The following is a 23,609-nucleotide window of genomic DNA, read 5'->3' on the forward strand; positions in this document are numbered from 1 at the left end:
AAGCAATTTCTGGATTTGTGGACATAGGCCAGTTTGATCGGATTATATGGCAGAAGTGCACACCAAAACTTATGCAGCTGATCCTGCCAGTTCATGAGCTTTTCTAGGAGTTTAGTTGCATTTTAGAATAAAAGGGGTACCACAGGTAAGTCTTGTATTTTAAAAAATACCGTATTTTAAAAAGTATTGCCTTTCTGAAATAAAACAATTTTACAAATATAAGTAATTAAAAACCATTCCTTTCAGCAGACTTTGGGAAGTATCTGCCATGTAAAATCCATGAGGTTGACATACTTCCTCCTAAAATTTATTTCACAGCTTTAAACTCCTAGCCTCCACGTAGGGCTCATACTATCCATCTGTTTCTTCAATATGGGGTAAGAACCGGATTGTCAGGATGTATTTGAGCATTGTCTGTGCGAAACCCTCCCACTGAACTTGGTGGTAACTGAAAGAAATGATGGGGAGGATATGTCTAATTAACTGGAGAAAGTCCTGGAACTGTTTAAGGGAAATGTAGCCTGCCATACAAATGAAGCACCATTGTTTGGTTATCACTGTTCTTTTGGAACCAGTGTCTGTGAGTTTGAGTTCAATAAATCATGTCATTACACACAGTCAGCAATGGGGACTTAATGTAAGGCTTTCAATGCCAAATTCACAAGCCTTGAATACTTGAGATGGACACCTAAAATGCGTATTCCTGTTTTCAGAGTGGCACAATAGCACATTAAGCTCATGACTGCCACGCCTAGCTCCCCTGAAACCAATGGTAGTTTTTCCTTTAATATTGATGGAACCTCATAGACAACATGCCACTGGGAGTGGCACCCACAGGAATTAGCTCGTTGCTATAGTTCATTGACATTAGGACTTCTTCAAGCCTCTGACTTGGAGCAAATCAAATACTTGTCATCTTTTTTCCCACAACAGGGGACAAAAGGGAAAATAGAATTTCATAACCACATCTCAGTTTTTGGCCAACTCTGTTTTTAATAGAGCTTCTGTCCCTACTATGGAGAACTTAGTCTTCATGTAGGCATTTTTGAGTGGCAGGCAGCAAGGGGGAATTTGGGTTTACTAGTGAAGCAGCAATGTGGTGCTCTTCTGCCTTCTGGCTTGTCCTTTCATGCAGCGTGCAGGTAAGTGGCCCCTGGGCAGTGGTTTCTTCCTGCGTTCACTGCTTCAAAGGATGTGAGGTGGATGGCTCCTGTGTGTGCCAGTTGCAAAGCACGCCTCCCTGCCACGGAGCATACATGTTGAAAGCCTCTTTCAGTTATGTAGGTGCAGAGGTACAGATGCTGTGCATCAGAGATGGATCAGAGATGATTGTGGAAGCTCAGAAAATGGCATTATAATCTGGTTCTAGTCCTGGGCACAGGTGGTTTAGCAGAATACAGCTTCACTGTCAGCTTTTTCTTTTGTACAGTCATTTGAACAGATGGTGAAAGGGGTTTTGTTGGGTTTTGGGTTTGTTTGGTTGGTTTTTTTTTTTATAAATACGAACCAATGCTACTTTTTCTTAGGAAAATCTCACCTTATAGAAACTGCAGTGTCTGAGTAAATTCAGTGAGTAACAGCATGATCCTATTTTTGCAGCCTGAATATTATGAATCCATCTGGCCTTGGGATCAGCCTTTACTGTCGCATTGAAAGATATCAAAAAAAACAGACTTAAAAACAGACAAGTAAGTAGTTATAAATAGGTGGTACTTGGCTATGACTAATTTTTCAGACGCACTATGAAATAATGCGTACAAACTGCTCTGTTGTTGCCCACAGTCTTCTATATCAAAATGCACGTGCTTTACACTGCTATCCTGTTGGCACTTTCCCAGTGTTAAGCTATGATTCGCAGTAAGAGATGTACCAGTTAGATGTTCAACTGGAGGCACGGTCTGCACTTAAGGCACAGAAATGGGCTTCAGGCATTCTGGCACTGGTTCCTGGCTCCTCTACAATTTACGTGCCCCCTTGCTCCGTGTCAGACCAGGATGTGACTTCCTGACCTCACAAATGTGTTGCGTTTGTGAGAGGCTCAACCCCTATCATTCTGCCATGAGCTGTGTAGCTGGAGCCAAGCAGATGCATCCCATAGGTATCCAGGAGCAATAGGGCAGATCTGGGGCATATTTAACCTCAAATGAAAGCATCATTTCAGGTCATGTTCTTGAGGAGAAAGGTGTTGGGTGTTTGTGTGATCGGTGTTGCTGACAGTAGTCTTGGTCTTTCATGCTGACTTTGGAAAGGTATTTTAGTAAATATATGAAAGACATTTCTGCCTTGATCCTTCCCTTGACCTCCTGCATTATTTCCTTTTAGTCCAAACCCTCTGTATAATGCCCACACAGCACTATCCTCATTCCAAGAGACCATATGCTTCATTGCCTTCAGCAATTCCGCTCTTTGCTACCTGCTTATTGGAATAGTTGTGTATATATATATAATAATAATAACTAAAATTACTGAGCAGAAATACAGTAAAAGAAATAGCTGTAGGTTGGAAGTGACCTCAAAGAGGGGGGACACCGCAGTGTGCTCTTGTGGCACAGATCACAGTAAGAGCTGAGTTGTGCAGCCATCGACATCGACATGCAGCCTTTTACATTTTCTCTTGAGAGCAAGGATTAGGCTGCTATGCTGCCATGAAAAAATTGTATTAATTCCTGTCTTCTTTGTGTCTGTTTTAATGTTGTACAGAAATACATGGCTATTTACAACACCGTGTTCATAGCACATGAAGATTATCAAAGAAGGAATAACATTATTGGTGCACAAAATAATTCCTTTCTTAGTATGGTCTTCTATTCAATAACTCCCTTTCTAATAAAGGGGCAGGAAAGAGTTAGAAATTATTAATCATTGGGATTTTTAACACAGGAAAACACATGCTGCTTTAAGGGATAGGAAGATTAGGTGTGTGTATGTGTAAACAGAAGTTGCATGAGTTTATTTAACTGTAAAGGCAAAATAAATATATTTATTTCCACTTATTTTGAAGTACAGAATAGCTACATTTTTCCAAATGTGTAAAAGCTTCGTAAGAAAATATACCATAGTATTTTTTTACAGAATTTATATCACTCTTTATGTATTTTCATTTATTTTTAAAAGAATTTTTTTCTTGCATTATATCTACACAGATTCTAGAGATATCTATACAGACTCTCTCCATATATATCTAAAGCCCTGGATGCTGCAGAAGTGCATTTCAGCACTGTGTCCAAAATGATGGAGAAAGTCTTTTTTGGGTACAAGAGACTTGGAATGTACTATCCTTGGTTTTGGTTTATTTATACATATACCCACAGAGACTGATCACCAGCAGGAACCTGAGCATCCTGCTGTTGGATGGATTCATTACACAACCTGTGCATCCAGAAATGCTTTGCCTGCCTGAGGCAGAGACCTGTGAAATGTCTTTCTGGGTACAGCGTGTCTGTGCTCCCTCCTAGCTCAAACACTGGGCAGATCTAAGCAGTGAGCTCTTCTGTGGTCTTTCTCTTTGGCGCTTGGGATGCATTACCTGCCACCCAGAGGGGGTGAGGCACGGACCTGGGCAACGGTGACACGGTTTGTGTTTGCAGCTCTGTCACTGACTTACTCTGTGACCTTGGGAAAGTCACGTCACTTGACAGCTGTTATTGCAATATGACACAGAAGATCTTCTGGATTCAAATTGTTAAGTGACTTGCAGTGTGGGTCACGTGGCCATTCCCTGGGGCCAGGTCTGAAACCTGTTGGCAATAGGGCAGTGGTTAGTAGAGGCTATATGATGACATATGGACATTCTGCCTTGTGGCAGAGGTGTGGGACTTTGGAGGGCATTTTTACAGTCCTGAGTTCAGGTCAAAGAGAAAACAGGTAATGAAAAAAGGGAAAGAAATATCCTTGGCTGACATGAAAGGGAATAGACAGTGTCAAAAGAGGCAAAGGGCCGTTGGGTTTATTGCTGGCAAGAAAAATTTCCTCCTGTTTCTATCAGCATGAAGGATTGATTGGCTGGGTCAGGCAGCACGCTGTTAAGTACATAGAAGATCTCTTCTTCCTGCTCCAGACAGATTCCCACCATTATTTTGCAGAAAGACAGAAGGTTATAATGTAGGCAGGTCCTTGATGAAGGCAGGGGTATAAGGCAGAGTAATAACATAAATCTTCAGAGCTCTGTGACAGGTTTGGCTGGGGACTGAAAGCAGGCTAGCAGGGAAAAATTCAAACAGAGCTGTGTCCTCACAGGATAGCCATTAGTTTTTGGCAATTCCACATTTCTCTGCACTCATCTTGGAGGAACACATTTAGTATAAAATGTATTTTCTAATTTTAAGCAGCAGCAAGTCTTTCAATGCCAGGTGCCTATCAGATGCACTGCAAAAAAGCTAAAGGGAAGCATTGTAAAAGTAATTCCCCTCCCCAAATTGTCAAAGTTGGCAAAAAGAAAACATTCGTGATTTTTTTTTTCCACGCCAGTTTGCAGCTCAAAGTTATGTTTTATATGACATATTAAATTCATTACAAAATATAAATTCAATCTGAAGCAACAGTAAATTGCTTATTACGCTTCATTTTGCAGATATAAAATGTTATACAAGATCTGAGATGCAGATTCAAAAAAACTTGCATAAAATCTATACTGTGTATTTCACCTATTGCTACATCAACAGCTGCTGAATGTGGGTTTTGCTAATATTGTAAAAAGAATTCTGCATAAATTCCTACTTACAGTAACAATTATTTTAGCTAATGAACCTGTAGTTCATTTTAGCTAAGTAGTTTTCATAGATTCTTCTTTTTTGAGGCAAAAGTCACTGGTAAATCACACCAGGTTATAACAATAAAGTGCTAGTGGCAAGTCAGTTCAGATAGAAAAACAATTCTTTTCAAAGAGTTTCTCTCTAGAGCATCTCACATCAAGAACTCTCTCTTGAATCCAGTTGGTTTAAAGCTGATAAATGACATAATCAATGCCATGGAGGAAGCAAACGAGGAACGAGCATTTCGGTTTCCCACAGTACAAGAAACAGTGAGCACCAAATGAAATTACCAAAAAGCAGAATGAAAACACAAGGCAGAATTTTTCAAGGAAGCAGGTTAAATTGCCACAGGATGTTGTGAAAACCCAAAACTGGGCCGGGAGAAGAGGACCAAAGGTATTCTTGAGCACAGCATTAACTCTGCTACTGTTGGTAGCAATCCCCTGCATGGGGATGGGAAAGCAATACGCAATGCTCGCCTTACTCCGGGCTGACATCAGTAGGTTTTTGAAGCCTAGTTCCTTGGATGCTCTATGACTGCCTGATTCTATGCTCAAGAATAAATTCATCACTTGAGTCTTACAATTGGTGATTTTGATAACTTAAACGAATGTGATGGTCAGCCTAGCTCAATGCAGAGGGCTGATTTTCATGTGAGAGTCCTTAAAATTTCCCTAGGAAGTACAGGAATACGTTAGCAGAAATTTGATTGGATGAGCTCAGTAACATCATTTGGAAGGGAGAAAAAGCCACCGTGCCATTTTGCTTGATCTATATGTACAGCAATTTCCAAGTTGCTATACACACACATATGTATACATACATTTACATATCTATATCTATGTGTGCAGATACTTATAAAAGCAACCACAGCCTTTCAATTGTGTGTGCTGTGATTCATCAGCAGCAATAATTTTTGGCAGGGACATAATTTCAAATCTTCTGCTGAGGATGCCTGCCAAAACGTTGTTGGACAGAGATAGGATGAAGAAAGTTATTTATAAATGGGGATAATTAGGTCCTGTGCCTATTAGCGTTGGGAATGAGACAGAAAGACGACATGTGTAGTAATGAGTACTGTAATATGAGAAGATGCTCTCCATGGTTTTCTACTTGTTGATCAGAAAATAAAATACATTCTCAGGTGAAGTAGCATCATGATGTGCCGCTCCTAGTCAGGAGATGCAAATTGTGGGAATGTGTGTGTTATGCTGTAGGACAGGTCTCAGTTATACTAATGCAAATTTGGAATACTTCCACCAAAGCCAGGTGCTGATTGTTGTAACTGAGATGAGACTGTTTCCTCAGTCCTGAACTTTGCATTTTGTATTCAGGCAAAGATAAACCCTGAACAGACATAGGAAATGCACTAACTTCTCTTATTTGGAAGCAATGGCTCTTGACCGTGCTGTCAGGAGCCAGCACTGCTCAGTCTGGTGCTGTCATGCATGCTGTCACTGCAGTCATGATGCCGTACTCATCATCTCTGTCAGCAGAAGCAAGGCTATTTCTGTGTCTCATCAGTCATGTAGATGTACATTACATCCCTTTTTTTCTTGAGAAATACTGTCAATGGGACAAATTAATCTTTCCACTGGTATTGTCCCTAGGGGTATAAACCCAGCGATCACAGTGTGAAATTCTTCCACACAGGGTCTGAAAGGAGCCTGTGCTCAGACAGTCTCTGCAGAGCACCTAGGACGATGTTCTTGGGCCATTTTGTACTGAAGTGTTTGTCACACAGTAATTCCAGAGAATAGCAATTAATATTAAAGAATTCTTAGCTCCTGGCTTTGTACCAAGCTTACTAGATAGTGCGACTAATGTGTAATAAGACACGTAAGCACACATCTGTGTTTAAACAGTTGAATATCCCATTAACTTTTTTTACTTCTCAAGCTATTTGGACTGATCTCACAATGCTTGGGATTTTTAAGGCCCCAATACAAAAATGCTACCTCTGCAAAAGTCCCCAGAGAAAAGTAAGTGTTAAGTACGTGAGAAAAGTAAGTGTTAAGCTCATTATTTCTCCTGAAAAGTGGGTTTTTAAACACTGGCACAATACTGACAAGGTCCGCTGACTTCAGAAAGATTATTCATGTATTTAAAGGTAGGTGCAGTCCAAGCAAGTGCTTTTCTCGGTCTGGGCCTTAGTCTCTCTGAAACGGGGGTGGTGTTTGGAAAGCTCGTCTAGCTAAATCTGAGCTGCAGCTGCTATTTCTGCCCTGTTGCCAGCAGAGAATGTCACGTATCTGGCTGACTAACTTGCAGGTTCTCCAGACCTGTAGTTAGTGTCACTTCCCCAAAAACTATTTCATCCCAGGGTTTTGCCTACACAGCCTCAATGCAGCTTGTATGTGAAAACACTGCATTTAAATGCTTGTTTCCAAAAAAAGGAACAGCCTGTGCCAAGCTCATCCCTAGGGTGATTTTTCTGAAGTAAAGCAGGGAATATCTGAAACAGCTCCTGACAGAGAAATAGGAAAGGATATCCACTTGGGGGGAGCTAGAATTTTGCCTTTATATATCTTTGTAAAGCATTAAGTGGATCATTAAAACCAGAAATCTCCTAAGCTTTGTAATTATGTATGTCACAGTACCTCAAATGATTTTGCAAGAAGAGTGCTCTGTTTCCTGCTAAGTGAATTTTGCAGATCACATCTTTTAATGGTTAGCCAGTGCCCCTAAAAGCAGAGGTTGGTTTAGGACATAGACTGCAGCGCCTAAATATTAAGCGCCTTGTAGTGACTGTTACTAGCAAATGCAAGAGAAGCCAACACTTTCAAGTCTGTAATAACTACAAATTTATTTTCTTTTCTAAAACAGAAAAAAAAAAAGAAAATGCTGTAGAGAGAGATCAGTTGAACTTTGCAAAAGCAGCAAATGCTGAAATGCTGTTGCTAAAGCAAATTCTCAGTTGCTAATCAGGATTAGGAGAAATGCCTGAGTTCTGTTTCGTTGTTGTGAGCTCTCAGCAGCACCTGTGCTTTGTTAGCAAAATAAAAGATTACTGTTACCTAAGACAAAAACGCTGGGGGGAAGGCAGTCCTTGAGGCAATAATATCAAATCCCCTTTTGTTTCCTGGATAGTGATTACAGTAAAATACTTTGCTTATGTTTCCATTCCTTAGACCATCTGTTTCAAATTAAACCCTTCTGGCATGATACATCATTATTTATTAGAGCGTTACATTAGATAATGTAGTGTTAGTATTGCTGTTATAAACCCTTAGTTTCATGAGTATGACTTTAGGGGCAGAACTGCATGTGTTTACTTAATGAAAGGGCTGGAGACTGTGTTAATAAAACCAGTTTGCCAGTTCAGAAATTACTTTTTTTTTTTTTTTGGTCTTTTCTTTCACAAACATATTTTTGGTGTGTCCTTTGATTTGTAACTCTGAATGTTTGTGCTTGGTAGAGTGAAACCTTCTGGGTTTAGATAACAGAAAGCTAAGATACCGAGAAGGACTTGTTGGTAATAAACCGTTAGTCACCTAAAGCTGAAAACATGATAGCCTCTAGGGCATGGGGTGACATCCATTGCCAGAAATCTGCAATGCCATGTAGCATTCAAGGCACACACCCAGTGATTCTAACGCCACTGAAGACCTGGCAGGTAACACCCCCACCCAGAGGGAGTTTTATAAAAGCTCTTATTCTTGCCCTCTGTAGCAACTCTTTTCTCATGCTTTCCGTCAGAGGCAAGGCTTTGGAACACTAATATGCAGAAGACGGATTTTTATCCTAGAGCTATCCTGTCACTCCAGTCTCAACCGTTTGGGGACAATTTAAGAAGTGCAAGGAGATTTTTAAAAAAAGTTCAGTGTTAATGAGACTTTAGTCACAGTGTACTAAAGAGGCTTACTCCTCTTTAGTAAGGAGTAAGGAATAAGGAAAGAGATTCAGTCCCAGGAAAGAAGAGCAGTTCCTTACAGCTGAATTTGAGATACTTCAGTTTACCAGTGATGCCCAGCACAAAGAAACTTTTTCAGTCTATTTCAGATAGAAAGATGGTGACTGTGAGTGTAAAATTATGAAATGGATTACTCTTCTGTGATGTAAAGACTTTCTGTGCTCTAGGTAAGGTGAAGGCTAGTTTTAAATATGCTTATAGAGAGTATGTCTGGGGAAGGGGACAAGCCTTTCATCCTAAATGAGTTTCTCTCTCATTTTTTTCTGGCCAAAAGAGATTTGAAGGGTCCTCTACTGGGTCATTCACAAGACTTAGATTAAATTCAAGATCTGAATCACTGCTAACATATATATGTGTAGACTTTCTTTCATGCCAAAATCTCCCTAAATTTTGTGCTGTATTTAACCAACACAGGACTTGCGTGGTTGTGCTTACCCTTCACTGATGTGGTCAGAAAGCCGGTATCTGCTTCAAAATTTTTTATTTTTTTAACTGGTCAAGTTACACAAACTAAAGTTGCTTAAAAGCAGTATTTTCTCTTGCTCTATAAAAAAATGTATTAAGTGAGCTTAAGTAACATCATTTTATAACCCAAAAGCTTAAACTAGTGTATCATTTAAATTTTGCTGGGTCTGAAGCGGGCCAGGATGACATCAGTATTTCCTTTAAGAAGGCCAGGAGTAAGTCCACGGTATATGTCTGAATACATTTGGATCAAATGACATAATGTTTCCTTTTTCTCTCTCTCTTTCTCTGTCTCTTTTTGAGAATAAATTTACAGATTTATTAGGGTTTTTTTTTACATTGGGAAAGGTGATACATGGTGAGTAAATGCACTTGGGGTCATGGAAAAGGCTTTTCAAAACCACATTTTCCTCATTTCAAATGTCCTCTGTTTTGTTTAAAAAAATGCCTGAAAGTTCATAAATTTTGCTTGCCAATTGTAGGCTAGAGACCTGCCCTTGCTCTCCCTGTAGCTAATGGTAAAACATCCAAACACTGACTCATCCAGGTAGCGATCCAGGTCCCATACAGAACACAGAAGTTGTTGGTATTCCTCGCGTAGTGAAGTTAACCCCGAGGGCTGTGTTGCTCCTGCTCTTGCCGCAAGGTGTTTCTGCCTGACAGGGGAAAGCAGCACCCTTTGTCAGGCCACATCTGTACCGACTTTTCTGCCAGCCGTACTGGCTTTCGAATTTCTGGTTTGCATTGTTCTGGTCACAACATAGTTAAGAGGCCACCCTAACCTTCCGCACCTTGCTCCAGGGTATCTCTGCATCTAGCACTGGCATGGGATAAACCCCTGGGAACCATCCCTGAGTATTGGACCCGTGGGCATCAGTAGCACAAGCGTTTACTGTTTTAGCTAATACAACAATTCCATTAGTGGGTACCATCAGTAGGTTGTTATCCTCTTAGGTGGATTTTCTGCTCAGAGATGAAATACAACACAATAAAACTGGATTAGAATAGTAGCAATATGAATATATCTAAAAAAAATAAAGAGCAAGAAGTTAAATAGTTATTAATGTAATGCAGGACTATATTCAAGCTAGTGGTAACTTTCGACAAATTGTTTTTAGAAATTTTTTTAACCTAATTGAATTGCAATTTTTACAAAACCGGTAAACGTAATCTAATTTAAAATAACATTTTTGGCTTTACTGAGTAAAATCTAAAGTAATCTCAAAAGACTTTTACGTGTAAATTGTATAAATGCGTTACTACCTAAACCAAGCAAAAATAAACTGCAGAATGGGAGCATATGCACAGGAGATTTCTGATGGTAAAGTGTTATCACAGAAGAATGACATCCAAAATGCAGCATGGAGGCAAAAAAATCAATATTACCCATTTTAATTTTCTAGCACAATGAGATTGCCCAGATGTTCAGCAATACATTTTTTGCCGAGGAAGCAATTTTGACTATTGCTTAACAACAGTGTCAAATTTTTCTGGTGGTGAGCTGAGTTCAGCCCTGGTGTGAGTTGGTGCCACTGCTGTGCACTTGACAAACTCGCCTCTGTCTATAGAATCATAGAATCATAGAATCATAGGGTTGGAAGGGACCTCTGGAGATCATCTAGTCCAACCCCCCTGCCAGAGCAGGGTCACCTAGAGCAGGTTACACAGGAACATGTCCAGGCGGGTTTTGAATGTCTCCAGAGTTGGAGACTCCACCACCTCTCTGGGCAGCCTGTTCCAGTGCTCTGTCACCCTCAGGGTAAAGAAGTTCCTCCTCATGTTTAGGTGGAACTTCCTATGTTCAAGTTTGTGCCCATTGCCTCTTGTCCTGTCCCCGGGCACCACTGAAAAGAGCCTGGCCCCATCCTCCTGACACCCACCCTTTAAGTATTTATAAGCATTGATAAGGTCACCCCTCAGCCGTCTTTTTTCCAGACTGAAGAGACCCAAATCCCTCAGCCTTTCCTCATAAGAGAGGAAATATACTGGGATTTTGACCTCAAGTGTCGGATATTTGTCCAATTGATGCACCTTTAATAGCACTGAAGTTTCAGCTGAACCACATGATTTTAGAATTCAATTCAAGCAACTAAGAGATTTATCAGGAATTCCACTATTTGTCCCATCCGGCTTCAGCCTGTCCCCAAGTGGACGATAGCGTCTGGTGCAGTTTTTTTCTTCTTCCGTGAGTCGTTGGAGGTCAAATAGGGCAACTGGGATTCAGGTTAGTGGGAGGCTCCTAGGAAAGAGGTCAGCAGGACAGTTAATGGAGAATGAGTGTTAATTATGAGGGATAGAAGAGAAAAGGTATTATGGGGGAAAAGATTTAGAAGTCATTTGCAGGAAGCTAGGAAACTGAGAACTGGGGAAAAACAGCTGTGCTATTTATGAGGAACTGGATGTGAAGTTCTGAAATTAAATTTTTTCCTTCTGGGCTCTTGATAAGAAGGAACATACACAGTATAAATACACACTCCTGCCTCTATTGTAAGGGCTGATACTTCCAAGATAAACTAAAGCAAAATAATTGAATTAACATTTTAAAGCTGTATAAGAAGAAACAGAAGGCTGAGTAGCTTAAATATAGAGTGAGGCAGGCAAGGAGGATAAAGGAGGGGAAAAAACCATCTAGTCTGTAGCAAATTTTCATCAGGGTCTTTGATTCAGTTGTCTGGCCCCTGGGGGCCACTGTTGATCTAAAAACGTCCGAGAGCCAAAGGACCTGTACTGGAGACAGATGGATTTCTCCATCTGAACCATGTGTGTGTGAGACAGAGACACGGAGTGGTGGACAGGGGAAAGACACTCAGCTGGGAGAGCTGGAGAGTGCTTTGCCTTCTTCAGCAGAAGGACCATTTTCTTTGGGACAGACACGGCATCCTCGTCGTTCTGCTGTAAGCCCCGCCAAGCCAAGGGCCTGTTGTCTCGATGGCGGAGCAGGAGGAGGACGGGCGGCTGGGTGCCTGGGGGAGTGGGAGGACTCTGTGATCCTTCTGGGAGCCCTCGCACTGGTTGAAACCTGGCTGCAGGAAACCTTCCACCCAGCGGGCACAGGAGTGGAGTAACTCGGATTTGTAGTGTGGGGAGTGTGGGTATGGCGGCAAAGCTTCAACAGGTGCACGGGCATGATAAGAATGCGTAATTAAATATGCAAAGGCTGAATAATAGAATGTGTAAAATACACCAGCATCCCGAGATCCAGGTTCAGCAGCATTTCTGTCACTGTTTGATTGCTACCTGTTAAATTCAGCAGTTTGCAGTGCTGAATTTTGGATGTCAGCTCAGAAAAAAAAGGGCTCTGTTCCGCTTCTCTTTCCCCAAGGCTTCTGTCATGGGGTTATTAAGACAGTAAGTACCACGGCGGGTCTACAGGTAATTAATGTTCCGCTTTGACCACATCGTTTCTCCTGCGCAACGCAACGCTGCTGGAGCCAAACCGAGATCTTGCTCCTGAAAGAAGCTTCCTCGTCAGTCACAGACCAGAACCCCGGGCTGGAAGGGACCACGAGGACCATCCCTTCCACCCTTTGCCGGTCAAGATGGCCCGAATGGGGGCAGGGAGGAGCCGCCCTCGGGCGGGCGAGGTGGGGAGGCCGACGCTGTAGGCCGGGCGTCCGCATGCCCTAAATGCCGGCTTCCCCCTTCTCTTCCCGGGAACCGCCCGCCCCATCCCTGCCCGCCGCCTTCGCGGAGGAATCTTGCCCCGCGCCGCGCTCCGTCCGCGGAGGGGCGGGGCTGGGCGGGGCGGGGCGCGCGGCGGCGGGGCTGAGGGGGCACGCGGAGCGCCGCCGGCGCCATGTCGTTCCGCCGAGCCTTGGCGCTGGCAGCCTGCGGGCTGGCCGGGGGCTCCGTCCTCTTCTCCGCCGTTGCCGTGAGCAAGCAGCCGGCCCGCGGCGGCGAAGCCGAGCCGCGGACGGGGGGCTCCGCCGTCGCCGTTCCCCCCGCCTCCGCCGCGCCGCCGGGTTTGCTGCTGCTGCCGCCCGCCGCCGCCGCCGCCGCCTCCTCCTGCCCGCCGGCTCCCGGCTGGATCGAGAGACCCGCCGGCACCGGCGGCTACTGGGACAGCAACTGGGACAGGTAGGGGCGGCGGGGACCCGCTGTTGGCGGCGGCTGTGGTGAGGGAAGGGGGCGCGAGGTGGGCTGCTCAGGGCAGAAGAGAGAGGAAATTCTTGGAACTTCTTGGAAATTCTTGGCGTTCTGGGGCACCCGAGTGCTCTGAGGGGCCTGCTGGTGCTTGTGCTGGCCATGGAACTGCAATTAGTGTTCTTAAATCCCTGTAAAGGTAATGTTGCCTTGAACCTAACTTAATTGTGTTCGTCATGGTGTTGAAATGCAATCACCCAAGGGTTAACTACATATTTCTGATCTTTAATTAGAACGTGCAAAGATCTGTATTGAGCTTTGACTCATTTAGCTTCCGTCTGGTAGAATTGTCTCCCCAGGGAGACTTCTGTCAGGCTCAAGTATAATCGCAGTAAATCCAAACTTAAGCACCAACAGATTTTTATTGTATAATTCAGCCTGGTTTGGGTTTTGAGATGCTACAGAATCAAATGCTCATATAAACAGGGCTATGTACACCTAATTATAAAAATAAAACCTTCATTAAAGAAGGTATATCTGGTTACGCAGTTACATTGAGGGAGATACTAAAGCTACTTGTTTAACTGCAGATCCAGACCTTTGTGGTGCTGCTAAATGGTTGATTTTCTTCAGGGATTCTAAAGTACTTTCAGACTCTTGTAACGCTTCTTTTTTTTTTTTTTTTTTTTAACTAATTCAGGAAGTAGAGATTGTGCTATAACTGATGTCACTGTCAAAATTGCCTGAACAAATATAGCTAGATAACACTTAATGGCAGTTAAGGATAGTGTACTATATCACCATCCATCATAGTGCGCAAACAGTGGAAGTGTATTATGCAAATACATTATTGCAGATCAGCTTTAGTTTTCTGCTGCTTGGTGTCTCCCAGTCGGTGTGGTTTGACTTTGGCTATACCTGGTTGAAGTCTTAATTTTGATTTTTGGATGATATTGGCAGAAACACTCTAACGTGTAAAGGTGTCAAATGGCTTATAAATACACAAATGTGTATAACATTTATAAATGTATGTAAACGTGCTTGGATTTTTCAGACATTTTTTCTGTTTTCCTAATGTACCTTTCCAGCAATATAGTTTCTACTGAACCAAAAGAAGTATCCTATGAAACAGCAATGGAACTTCTTGTTATTAGACTATTGTTTCATTTTTATTGCCTTGCTGAACTTTGTCAACAGCTTGAGGAATGTGTTGAGCCTCATTGCTTAATAGAAATCAGGTTTCTACTAAAGCAAAGTGGATGCAAGGCTTTTTAAAGCCAATCTTGCCGTGAACTGTAGAAATAGGTATGTGAAGCAGCAATTTTCTGTGACCAGATTACTTTGTCTCGAACTGAATAAAAATTATATTCTTGATTTAAAAAAAAAGAAAAACAAATAAAGAAACAAGTTTAATTATAATAATGGAAGAAGTGAGATCTGATACAAATTAAATAAATTAACTGTTCTTTAGGTATGAGGTGAAGGGAAAGGATTTACCCTCTAAGGTGGAGAGACATAGCAAAAGTATTTGTGTTGATGGGGTAGAGGATCAGTGCAGAGAGGGGACCAGAAGACCAATCTATGGGAGGCTTGGACAGCGTTGATGATGATAGTGCGGTGTTGGCAGCAAGAAACCTGTGGCACTGGTCTGTGGTACTGGGGGAGGGAGGGGAAGAGCCTCCGTGCCTGCTGTCATCTTGCGGAACCGGATCAACTGGGTGATGTGCAAGAGGGAAGGTTATGGTGTGCAGAAAGGGAGACTTGTCTGCAGTGTGACAAGATGGAAGAAAGATTAAAGTGGCATGAGGGGAGGGAACGATGAAGATGAAAGGATAAATAAACATGCCAGGCTGAACAACAAAAAAGCGTTACTGGAGAGACCTGATATGACCCGGTTTAAAGTACAAAATAATTCTCAATATGCACTGCAGAAAATTGGAGTAACATTTTCTTTCCCTTATGTTCAGTCAGCACCTCTTCCCCTTTTCCTGGATATCGCTCGCGGTTATTTTTTCTTATCAAAAACCCTACCCTACTGTGACTGAAACTGAGTGAAAATCCCAAGAACAACTATTGAATTAACAGGAATTAATATAAAATCTCTGCTAGTGTTTATAATCTTCTTGTCCAGACAGACTGTAGCTTTCATGTGTTTTAGTGTACACCATCTGTTTGCATTAGGATTTAACTTTTTCTGTTGCATTTGTTGCTTTTTTCCCCCCAAGAATTAACTGAGGGGTGGCTGTTGCCAAACAGCAAATTTATCTGTGTCAGATACACCTTTTAACCTACAGCATTAACTTTTGTTTTTTTTAATGCAGGCTTTTATTTATATCTCTTGAACAATGGTTTAATCAGTTTTGCAATATAAATGGCTAAATAGTCAATTTTAGTATGTCAGTTATATCTAGAACTGAGGCAAGACTGTAAAATTCCTCAAGGAAACCCAAAATCTGTAAAATTTATCTGCCTTTTAATCTCCCCTATCTAAAAATGATGTTTTAAATGTGTTTGTTTAGACGTGAACCACTGGCTCTTATCAACCTCAAAAAAAAAAACGAAGAAACTGGGGAAGAAGAACTTGCCTCGCGCTTAGATCACTGCAAAGCAAAAGCCACCAGGCACATATTCCTTATCCGTCATTCTCAATATAATTTGGATGGCCGGGCTGATAAAGACAGAACTCTGACCCCACTTGGTATGTATTCTAGAAGCATCGTACTTTGCGTTTTGAGAAAATTGTTTTTCACCTACTGCTGTCGGATGAGTACAGGTCAGTAACTCACCTCTGTTCTGGGTCTCACTGCCAAACCTTAATCCACTTTCTGGATCCTTTGTGGCAGAAAGATGTCATGAATAAGTTTGGTTTTTCCATTTTTGATCCTCTAAATCCAGACATTAAAATCTGCCTTACAGAGTTCTAAACGTACTCGGTTGTAAAGAACATTCACAAAGGAAACTTCCAAGTTATCTTAAGGTTCCTTGAGCAAATTTTCACGCTAGTTTACATAATTCCTCAAGGCTGAGCTTTTAAACTTAGCTGCATGCCTAAGTTTGGGATAGTTTTCTTTTTAAAAGCTATTCCTGTTAGTTAATTTGCTGATTTATAAAAAATAAAATTGCCCCTGACTTTCCTTTCAGTTGGAGTATTTATAATTAAATACATTTCACTTATGCTACTAAGCACTGATTCTGGGAATACTGCTTATCAGTTGCATGAAATGAGCGTAACCTCTGTCTGTGTTGATCTTAATTCATTGATCCTGTGACTAGGTCTTAAATGCTAATTAGTATTATCTTAATAGTGTACTTAAAAAACAGTGGACACTTTCTTGATTATATGTATGCCAACACTACTTTGAGGGGGGGAGGATTATTGTTGTGCAATGCTGCTTGAGGTTTTAGAAGTCTGGTGACAAATGTTTCGTGTAAACACCTCCCCTCATCCCCCCCGAGTCTTAATCACCAGTGTGCAAACAGGAGTGAGATGGTAGCTTCAGGAGGAAGCTGCTATCTTAAAGTGGTAACAAAGTATATTCTTAATTCTGTCTCATGCCATGCGTTGCCTAAGTTACTTAAACTAACTGTTGCCTTTTCACCTACCTACCTGAAAGATGGAGTAAAGCCTTCCCTGGGGTATCTAAGTGCTGTGGTTCTTAACTGTTCCAAGCTGACGTTACCTTTATGAAAAACGCCCTGTTGGGTCTGAGTTTGACACAGTCTTCTCTTCTGTGCTCCCCGAAGACAGAGGTGGCAGATGGCTTGGGTCAGCACTATCTTTTATTGGAAGTGGCGCCGTGGGGATGGGGCTAGCCAGGGATATTGAATACTTTAGTGAAAGTCTCTGAGTAAGTTTTGATTATTTTCTTTTTTTTTAATAAAAAAACCCAACCCTGCTGATGGAAATATGACTTGAAATTGTCCAGCTAATAAGCTTGATCTGAGTAAGTAGTGACTCTGATAAAAATGTTTTCCAATTACTTTTTGAAAGGAAAAACAATGATATTGATGGAGACCTTTTATGTCTATTGGACAACTTTTTCAGTAGTTTGTGTGAGGTGCTTAGATGAGCGTCACCAATTTATATAATGAATATCATCTTTAAGGTCGAGAGCAGGCTGAACTGACAGGACACAGGCTGGCGAGCTTGGGATTAAAATTTGATCAGATTATCCACTCCTCCATGACTAGAGCAACTGAAACAACTGAAATTATAAGCAAACATCTCCCAGGTAAGTGAATTCCCTTAATCTGTCATTGTCTTCTGATCCTTAAAACTCCTTCCAGTAGAATTCTAAGCTTGTCTTTAAGGTTGAGATGTTACTTAGTCAACTTCCATCCCTGTGTGAATATGTCTATAGAAGAAACTAACAAAGAAACTAACAACCCTAATGCTGCGTGTTTCCAGTTCATCTTTAAAAACACAAGAGGGATCTGCCCCTCTGAGTGACTAGCTGCTACCTGTACCTACTGCTGTGCAGGAGAGCTCTGCTGGTTGCTCTTCACTTAGGCATTTTGCAAAGCAAAGACTTGCAGGTCATCACGCTTGGCTCAGCCCTCAATCTCGGGGGGCAATAGCGCAGGAGAGAAGATGATCGTGAACCGCAGTTCTTGTAGTGATGTTTGCTGTGTTAGTTAACAGGCCCTTCTTGTGTTCTGTGCTGTTCTGTGAGCAGGGGAAGATGTGGCATGCTCACAAAGGTGTAGGGATTTTTTAATGGGCGTGCTTTATTTATGTGCGTTTTGGGGATGTTGTGGGGTTTTTGGTGGTTTTGTTTTGTTTTACTGTTTTGTTTTTTTTTCCTCTTGCTGTTCAGACATACTAGGATCTAAACTAAAGGTATTTGTACATAATTCTGTCTGGTATTTTAGCAGATATTCAGGTATGACTAACTGAATGGGAGTTCTCTTAACCATTCTGTGTTTGTTTTATTAAATGTGCTGCTTCCAAAAAACATCCCAGAACAACAAAACAAAAAATGCCAGACAACCCTCAAACCCCAAAACAAGCACAATGCCACCCCATCTACACCATCTTTCTTTCCTCAGAGTAAGAGATCAAAATATTAATATAAATATTAAATATCAAAAGTGCAGCATTAGCATTAATTAGCGGTAAGCATTAACTGACGTACAGATTTAGATTAACATCCTTGCAAGTGTATTTCTTCAAAGTGCAGCAGACTGGGGAGACTCAACTTCCTGTGCCAGGCTGATCTGGCTGCTCTCACTTGGAATAAACTTTGTCTTGCTGATGACAGAACAGTTGTGTTGGAGAGACTCACACACCTTGGTAGGAAGTGTATCTAAATGGCCTTCAGGAAGGAGAGGAAGACTTCCTTGAAGAAAGAATATGAAAAATGTATTGATTGTAGAGTTGTGGGTCTGTTTGCAGTGGTAGGTGGAGTAACAACAACTTTCTGAATGTCTGTTTAATATTTCAGGAGTCAAAAAAATTAGCACTGACCTGCTGAGAGAGGGAGCACCTATAGAACCAGACCCTCCGGTCTCTCACTGGAAACCAGAAGCTGTGGTAACTTTTTACTTAAAGTTTGGTGGTTGGTTTTTTTTTCTGTATTTGTTTTGTTTTCTTTAATATACTTTATATTGACTTGCAGTGTCTGAGATGATGTTTTTCATTATAGACCTTAGATAACTGCATACTTTTCTCCTCCCCAGTAAGTGTACAGAACAGTTAAAATAACTTAAAATCCTTAAGTATCAATTCAGCCTCAAATGCGCATCCCTGTAAAGAACTCTATAGAAGACGCAGCCCATCGGCACATGCAGACGATGGCATGTGCTACTCTGAGCTGTGTTTCATTCTGAACTCTGTGTCATTAGCAGTATTACGAAGATGGAGCTCGAATTGAAGCTGCTTTTCGAAACTTCATTCATAGAGCTGATGCAAAGCAGGAAGAAGACAGCTACGAGATCTTTGTCTGCCATGCCAACGTGATCCGCTATATTGTGTGCAGGTACGTCTTGGATTGTGTGTTCATCTGTGTGCTTTGAAAGGTTATAGTTTTACTGGCATAGTGTTGGCGTATGACACTGCTGGGTTGATTTGGCTTGTTAGAAGTGGTTGGAAATCAGGGCCTGCAATGTGAGCAGCTGCTTCTGCAACTTCATCACAGCGTTAATTTGCAGATAGAGGACAAATCTGAAAATTGGAACACTTTCATTCTAGTTCTAAAGTGAAAATGGCTAAACTGGTGAGGCTCAAAACCTTTTGTTTACATCTGAACAGTCTCTTTAGTATCATAAGCTTCTGCTTCCCATAAGCCTGAGGACAATACCTGTGTGGACTGTTGGAAAAGACAACAAATAGAAATCTGACTGGATGCATCTTTTTGAGGTGACGTGAATTTGATCTGGTATAATGAAAGATTGATTTAGTTTTGGGAATTCTTCACTAATGGAAGTTTTTGTATTATGTTCAAGTTGTGTTTGTATTTCAAGTGTGCTTTTGCGGTAACACGCAGTATTGGATTAGAGGGGAGAGTGGATCTTTCCACTAATATTAGGGTTGTTCATGAAGGAGAAAACAGTTCCGTATCTTTGCCTGTCTCTATATCCAGTCAGTTGAGTCTGTTTTATTCCTCTTCCCTATCAACAAAGCCCTGTCTGTAAGATAATTTGTCTTGAGTGGGACATATGTGATTAAACTTTAATCCGATCAATACCTACAACAATTTCAGTTAGCTTTATTTAGCTGAGCTAGGTAAATGCTAGCTTGACTGCTCTGTGGACTGCTTTAGAGCTCTTCAAAATTGCTATACTTAAAAATATTGATCAGGTAAACAGAATATTCTTTCCTGTGCCGAAAGAGATCTTCTTGCTGCTACCTAGGCTTTTTCTGAAGTAGCGGCCTACTTCTTTCTGTTTGCATTTTCTTCCCTCTTTTTAACTTCTCCCTGTGCCTTTTGTTCCAGGCTATCTGATAACGCAATCCATGTAGCATTCCCTTTGAATCTAGCTTGACTGTAGCTGTTACTTAATTTCTTAGCCTTTCTAAAAGACTGTCATAGAGCCAAACCCAAGTTATTCTTTAGTATCTGATGCAAAAGATGTTTGAGACAACTTTGTATTTTCTCCAGCTGTTTACTACAATTGATTGACCTGCTGAGGCTGTTCAGTTAGGAATTTTAGAATAGCTGGAGACTTGCTGTGATACTGTGTTTATACAAAATGCACAAGGTACTTTTTCTTGCCACTTCTGGGAAACAATACAGCTGATGGCAAGTAGCTCTGGTGAATTTCTTCCATAGGCACATATAGGTAAGTAGAACGAATCCTGTCTCACTGCCTCGTCTCTGCTGTTGTTACATACCTACCCATGTTGATAAGGCTAAAAGAGTGTGTAAAAGTGTGCTGTTTGACACCTACGCCTTTGGTCTGTGGAGGAGACCGTTGGGGTGTGAGCTGTCTGCTCCGTGTGTCCTGGACCACGCGGGGTTCTATGCTGCTGCTGCTGTCGGCTCAGTGACCAACTTCAACCTATGCTGTCTATTGTCTCGTTTGTAACGAGGCTGCTCAGAGTGCTCCCAGCAACCTGACTACATTAGAGCTTCTGCCTTCTGTCGATTTGAATTAATCCTGTCTACAATAATCATACCCATCTGCTGGACTCTGCTTATGCAAGTGTGTTGTTGGCACTGGTCCAGTTATCAATGCTGCCTTTTCATATCAACTGCACAAGAAAAGTATTTTTTTTCCAGGGCGGATGGTGGGGGCATTTGCATGCAGGCTGCAGAATGACCAACAATTTTCTTTTTTTTTTTTTTTTTTTTTGTCCTTATCTGGAGCAGAAGGTGATGCTGTGAGTGGCATTTTAATATAACTGTTTATAAATGATTTTTTTTTTTTTTTTTAAGAGCATTGCAGTTCCCCCCAGAAGGCTGGCTGCGAATGTCTCTTAACAATGGCAGCATAACTCACTTGGTGATACGTCCGAATGGAAGGGTGGCACTTCGAACACTGGGTGACACAGGTTTCATGCCTCCGGAAAAAATCACACGCACCTGAATGAGAAAAACTGACGGCTGTCCAGGAGCTGCCTCTAGTCTCTTTGCACTAGTACATTCAGCAACAGTACCACTACATTTTTATCGGTTATGTTGGGGTGTGATGCTGTCTTAAAAATGTCCTTTAGCCCTTTGCCTCCTTCATACATATTCATATCTGCCTTTCAGTCCAGAAAAGAAGAAATCTTTGTGAGCCTGACACTGTCCAGTTCTCAAGTATTCCCCCAAACCCAAGGCTGAGCTGTGGAATACAAAGAGACTGAATGTCTGTGTGCTCAGCAGTTGCAAGAGCACTGAAGTTCCCCCCCCACCCCGAATTTCTATAACCAAAGCTTGCTCCTGTGGGTATTTTTCGTGTGCAGGAAAGCAATTGCTGTGGGAACTGGAAGGAACAGTCCTTGTGTCACACTGCAACTAAAATCTGAAGATGAGCCAGCTTGTTCCAACTCTTGTAGAAGACGTGACAAACAGGGTATTCTGCTGTTAAAAGGACAAAGGGATAAGGCTTCAGTTTCTGTAAGCTGTTGAGGATGTATGTTTATATGTTGTGTCATTGTTCCCCTCTCCCCCCAAAAAAGCTCATGTAAACTGTGCCTGGAGGTTGTAAGCATAAAGCAAAAAGAGGGTTAAAAAAACCCATTTGCCTCAGAGCTGTGGTGCTAGAATTAACTACTACTTTTATTAAGTGTTCCTCCATCCTCAGGAAGTACCTTAAGCTATTCTGAACGATGCTTTTTTGTCTTGTAAAGCCTTTAACTAAAAGTTGGTCTGTAGAAGGATGTAGGGATGAGTTTGTAGCAGTAAGATGGAAGGAAAGCAGCAATCTTCCACAAGTACTTCCAGTTACCAACTGCGACATTTTTGAGTGCTTTCTCCCATTGATATGTACTGGCGATACCTTGCTTTCAGAGCAGAGAATACTGAGTTCCAGGTAGCGATACTTCAGGTCAGAGGTTCTGCAGTGTTGGAGCAAACTGCTGCTTAAAACTACTGTTGCCTGAATGGTGGAAAAGTGTCTGTGGGATGGCTTTTCTCAGCCTCAGGCACAGTGTGCGGAGTGTGTGGTTGATGCAGGGCTGCTACGTCAGGATGATTTCAAGGAAAATGGGGCTAGTAGGGAACAAAACATGACTGTTGTGTAGTGCAAGTTGTGGGGGCAAGAGGAAACCATGGTGTTGTCTCTCATTCATGCAATGAGAATAATTTATCAGTTTTTGTCTATTAACTTTTTAAAAGTTTTGAATAAAATGACTGGTCGGTCTTTCTTTCTTGTCTCTTCAGTTGAACAGCTGTAGGCTGTGCTGCTGCAGAGTGTGTGGCTTGAAGTGCTGGGCGGTGACTTGTGTGGGTTTCTGCCAGCTGAGCAGCCTTTGTTGCCTTGGGCAACAAGTCATTTTACCAACTTTGTCTTTTTAACTCCAAATAGCTGAAATGTAAACTTGAGATAGCAGTTGGTTTAATTATCATCCTCTCCAGGAACAAGTGCAAGCCCTGCAGTGTACAAGAGGGGACAGCTGTGTGCTAGTCCCAGCCCTTTGGCTCCTGGAAGCCTGGGAGTTACAGGGCACTTACCGTCACGTGGCACAGGAGCACCAAAGCTGGTAAGATGAAAATTCTGTGTATTTTTATTGGGGGCGGGTATGTGCACATACCCTCTCACATATGTGCCCTTCCAGCCCTGCACTATGCCAATAAATAGGCTCTTGGTGGGCAGCCAGAGGACACACACCACTGCTTTGCGCATTTACAAATATTAACAGCATTTTCGGTGGCATTTAAATTGTGTACGTATGTGGGGAGTATGAAATTTGAAATTAAGTACGTATGTAATTTTTTACAGTATTCAGTCTTCCTGTCTTAAGCAGTTGGCGACTCTACTTCAAGTCTTCAGTGGCACAACCCAATGCTGTTGTGCAAGCACACACAAAAGATGCCCGTAGTTGTGTTAGCAAGGCCTGGACCAGTTAGTGCTTTGCCATGTCATGGTTATCAGCCCAGCTGCTTCTCACCGTGCTCCACAAACTAAACACAGTGTCACACTTGTAGCTACTCATTTATTTTTTAATAGAAAGTGGGGTAACTCTCTATTTTTAACATGACAGTTGGCTAATTAAAAAAAAAACCAAAAACCCACAACTAGTCTTTTGCACCTTTAAAAGTGAACTTTTGGCCAAGAAAACGTAATTCAAGCAATAGCAATCTCTTTTAAAGTGTTTCCACAGGCTCGGTGTAGAGGAGCTCTCCTCACAATCATGAATGATCAATTCGCTACATAAATTGCTATTTTTCTTTTAATAGCCAAGTAAATACATTGTTAGAAAAATGACCTCTTAAGATGTGGTACAATGGGACTAATGCACATTATATAAC

At 41.8% G+C, this 23,609-nt stretch overlaps 1 protein-coding gene across 2 annotated transcripts; it reads left to right on the forward strand.

The window, feature by feature from the left end:
- The first annotated feature begins 12,860 nt into the window (after positions 1 to 12,860).
- On the forward strand, positions 12,861 to 22,504 carry PGAM5 (PGAM family member 5, mitochondrial serine/threonine protein phosphatase). 2 transcript variants are annotated; one of them, XM_074606840.1, is made up of 6 exons: positions 12,861 to 13,206; positions 15,732 to 15,910; positions 17,319 to 17,444; positions 18,657 to 18,745; positions 19,057 to 19,190; positions 21,090 to 22,504. In XM_074606840.1, the coding sequence occupies exons 1-6, from the start codon at positions 12,926 to 12,928 to the stop codon at positions 21,238 to 21,240; spliced, it is 960 nt and encodes a 319-aa protein (XP_074462941.1). In that variant the 5' UTR covers positions 12,861 to 12,925; the 3' UTR covers positions 21,241 to 22,504. The 2 variants fall into 2 exon arrangements, with proteins under 2 accessions (XP_074462941.1, XP_074462942.1); XM_074606841.1 differs by having other exon boundaries at positions 12,876 to 13,206; positions 19,060 to 19,190.
- Positions 22,505 to 23,609: the final 1,105 nt, after the last annotated feature.

This window comes from Larus michahellis, chromosome 13 (assembly GCF_964199755.1).
Source record: "Larus michahellis chromosome 13, bLarMic1.1, whole genome shotgun sequence".
In the NCBI taxonomy this organism is placed as follows: domain Eukaryota; kingdom Metazoa; phylum Chordata; class Aves; order Charadriiformes; family Laridae; genus Larus; species Larus michahellis.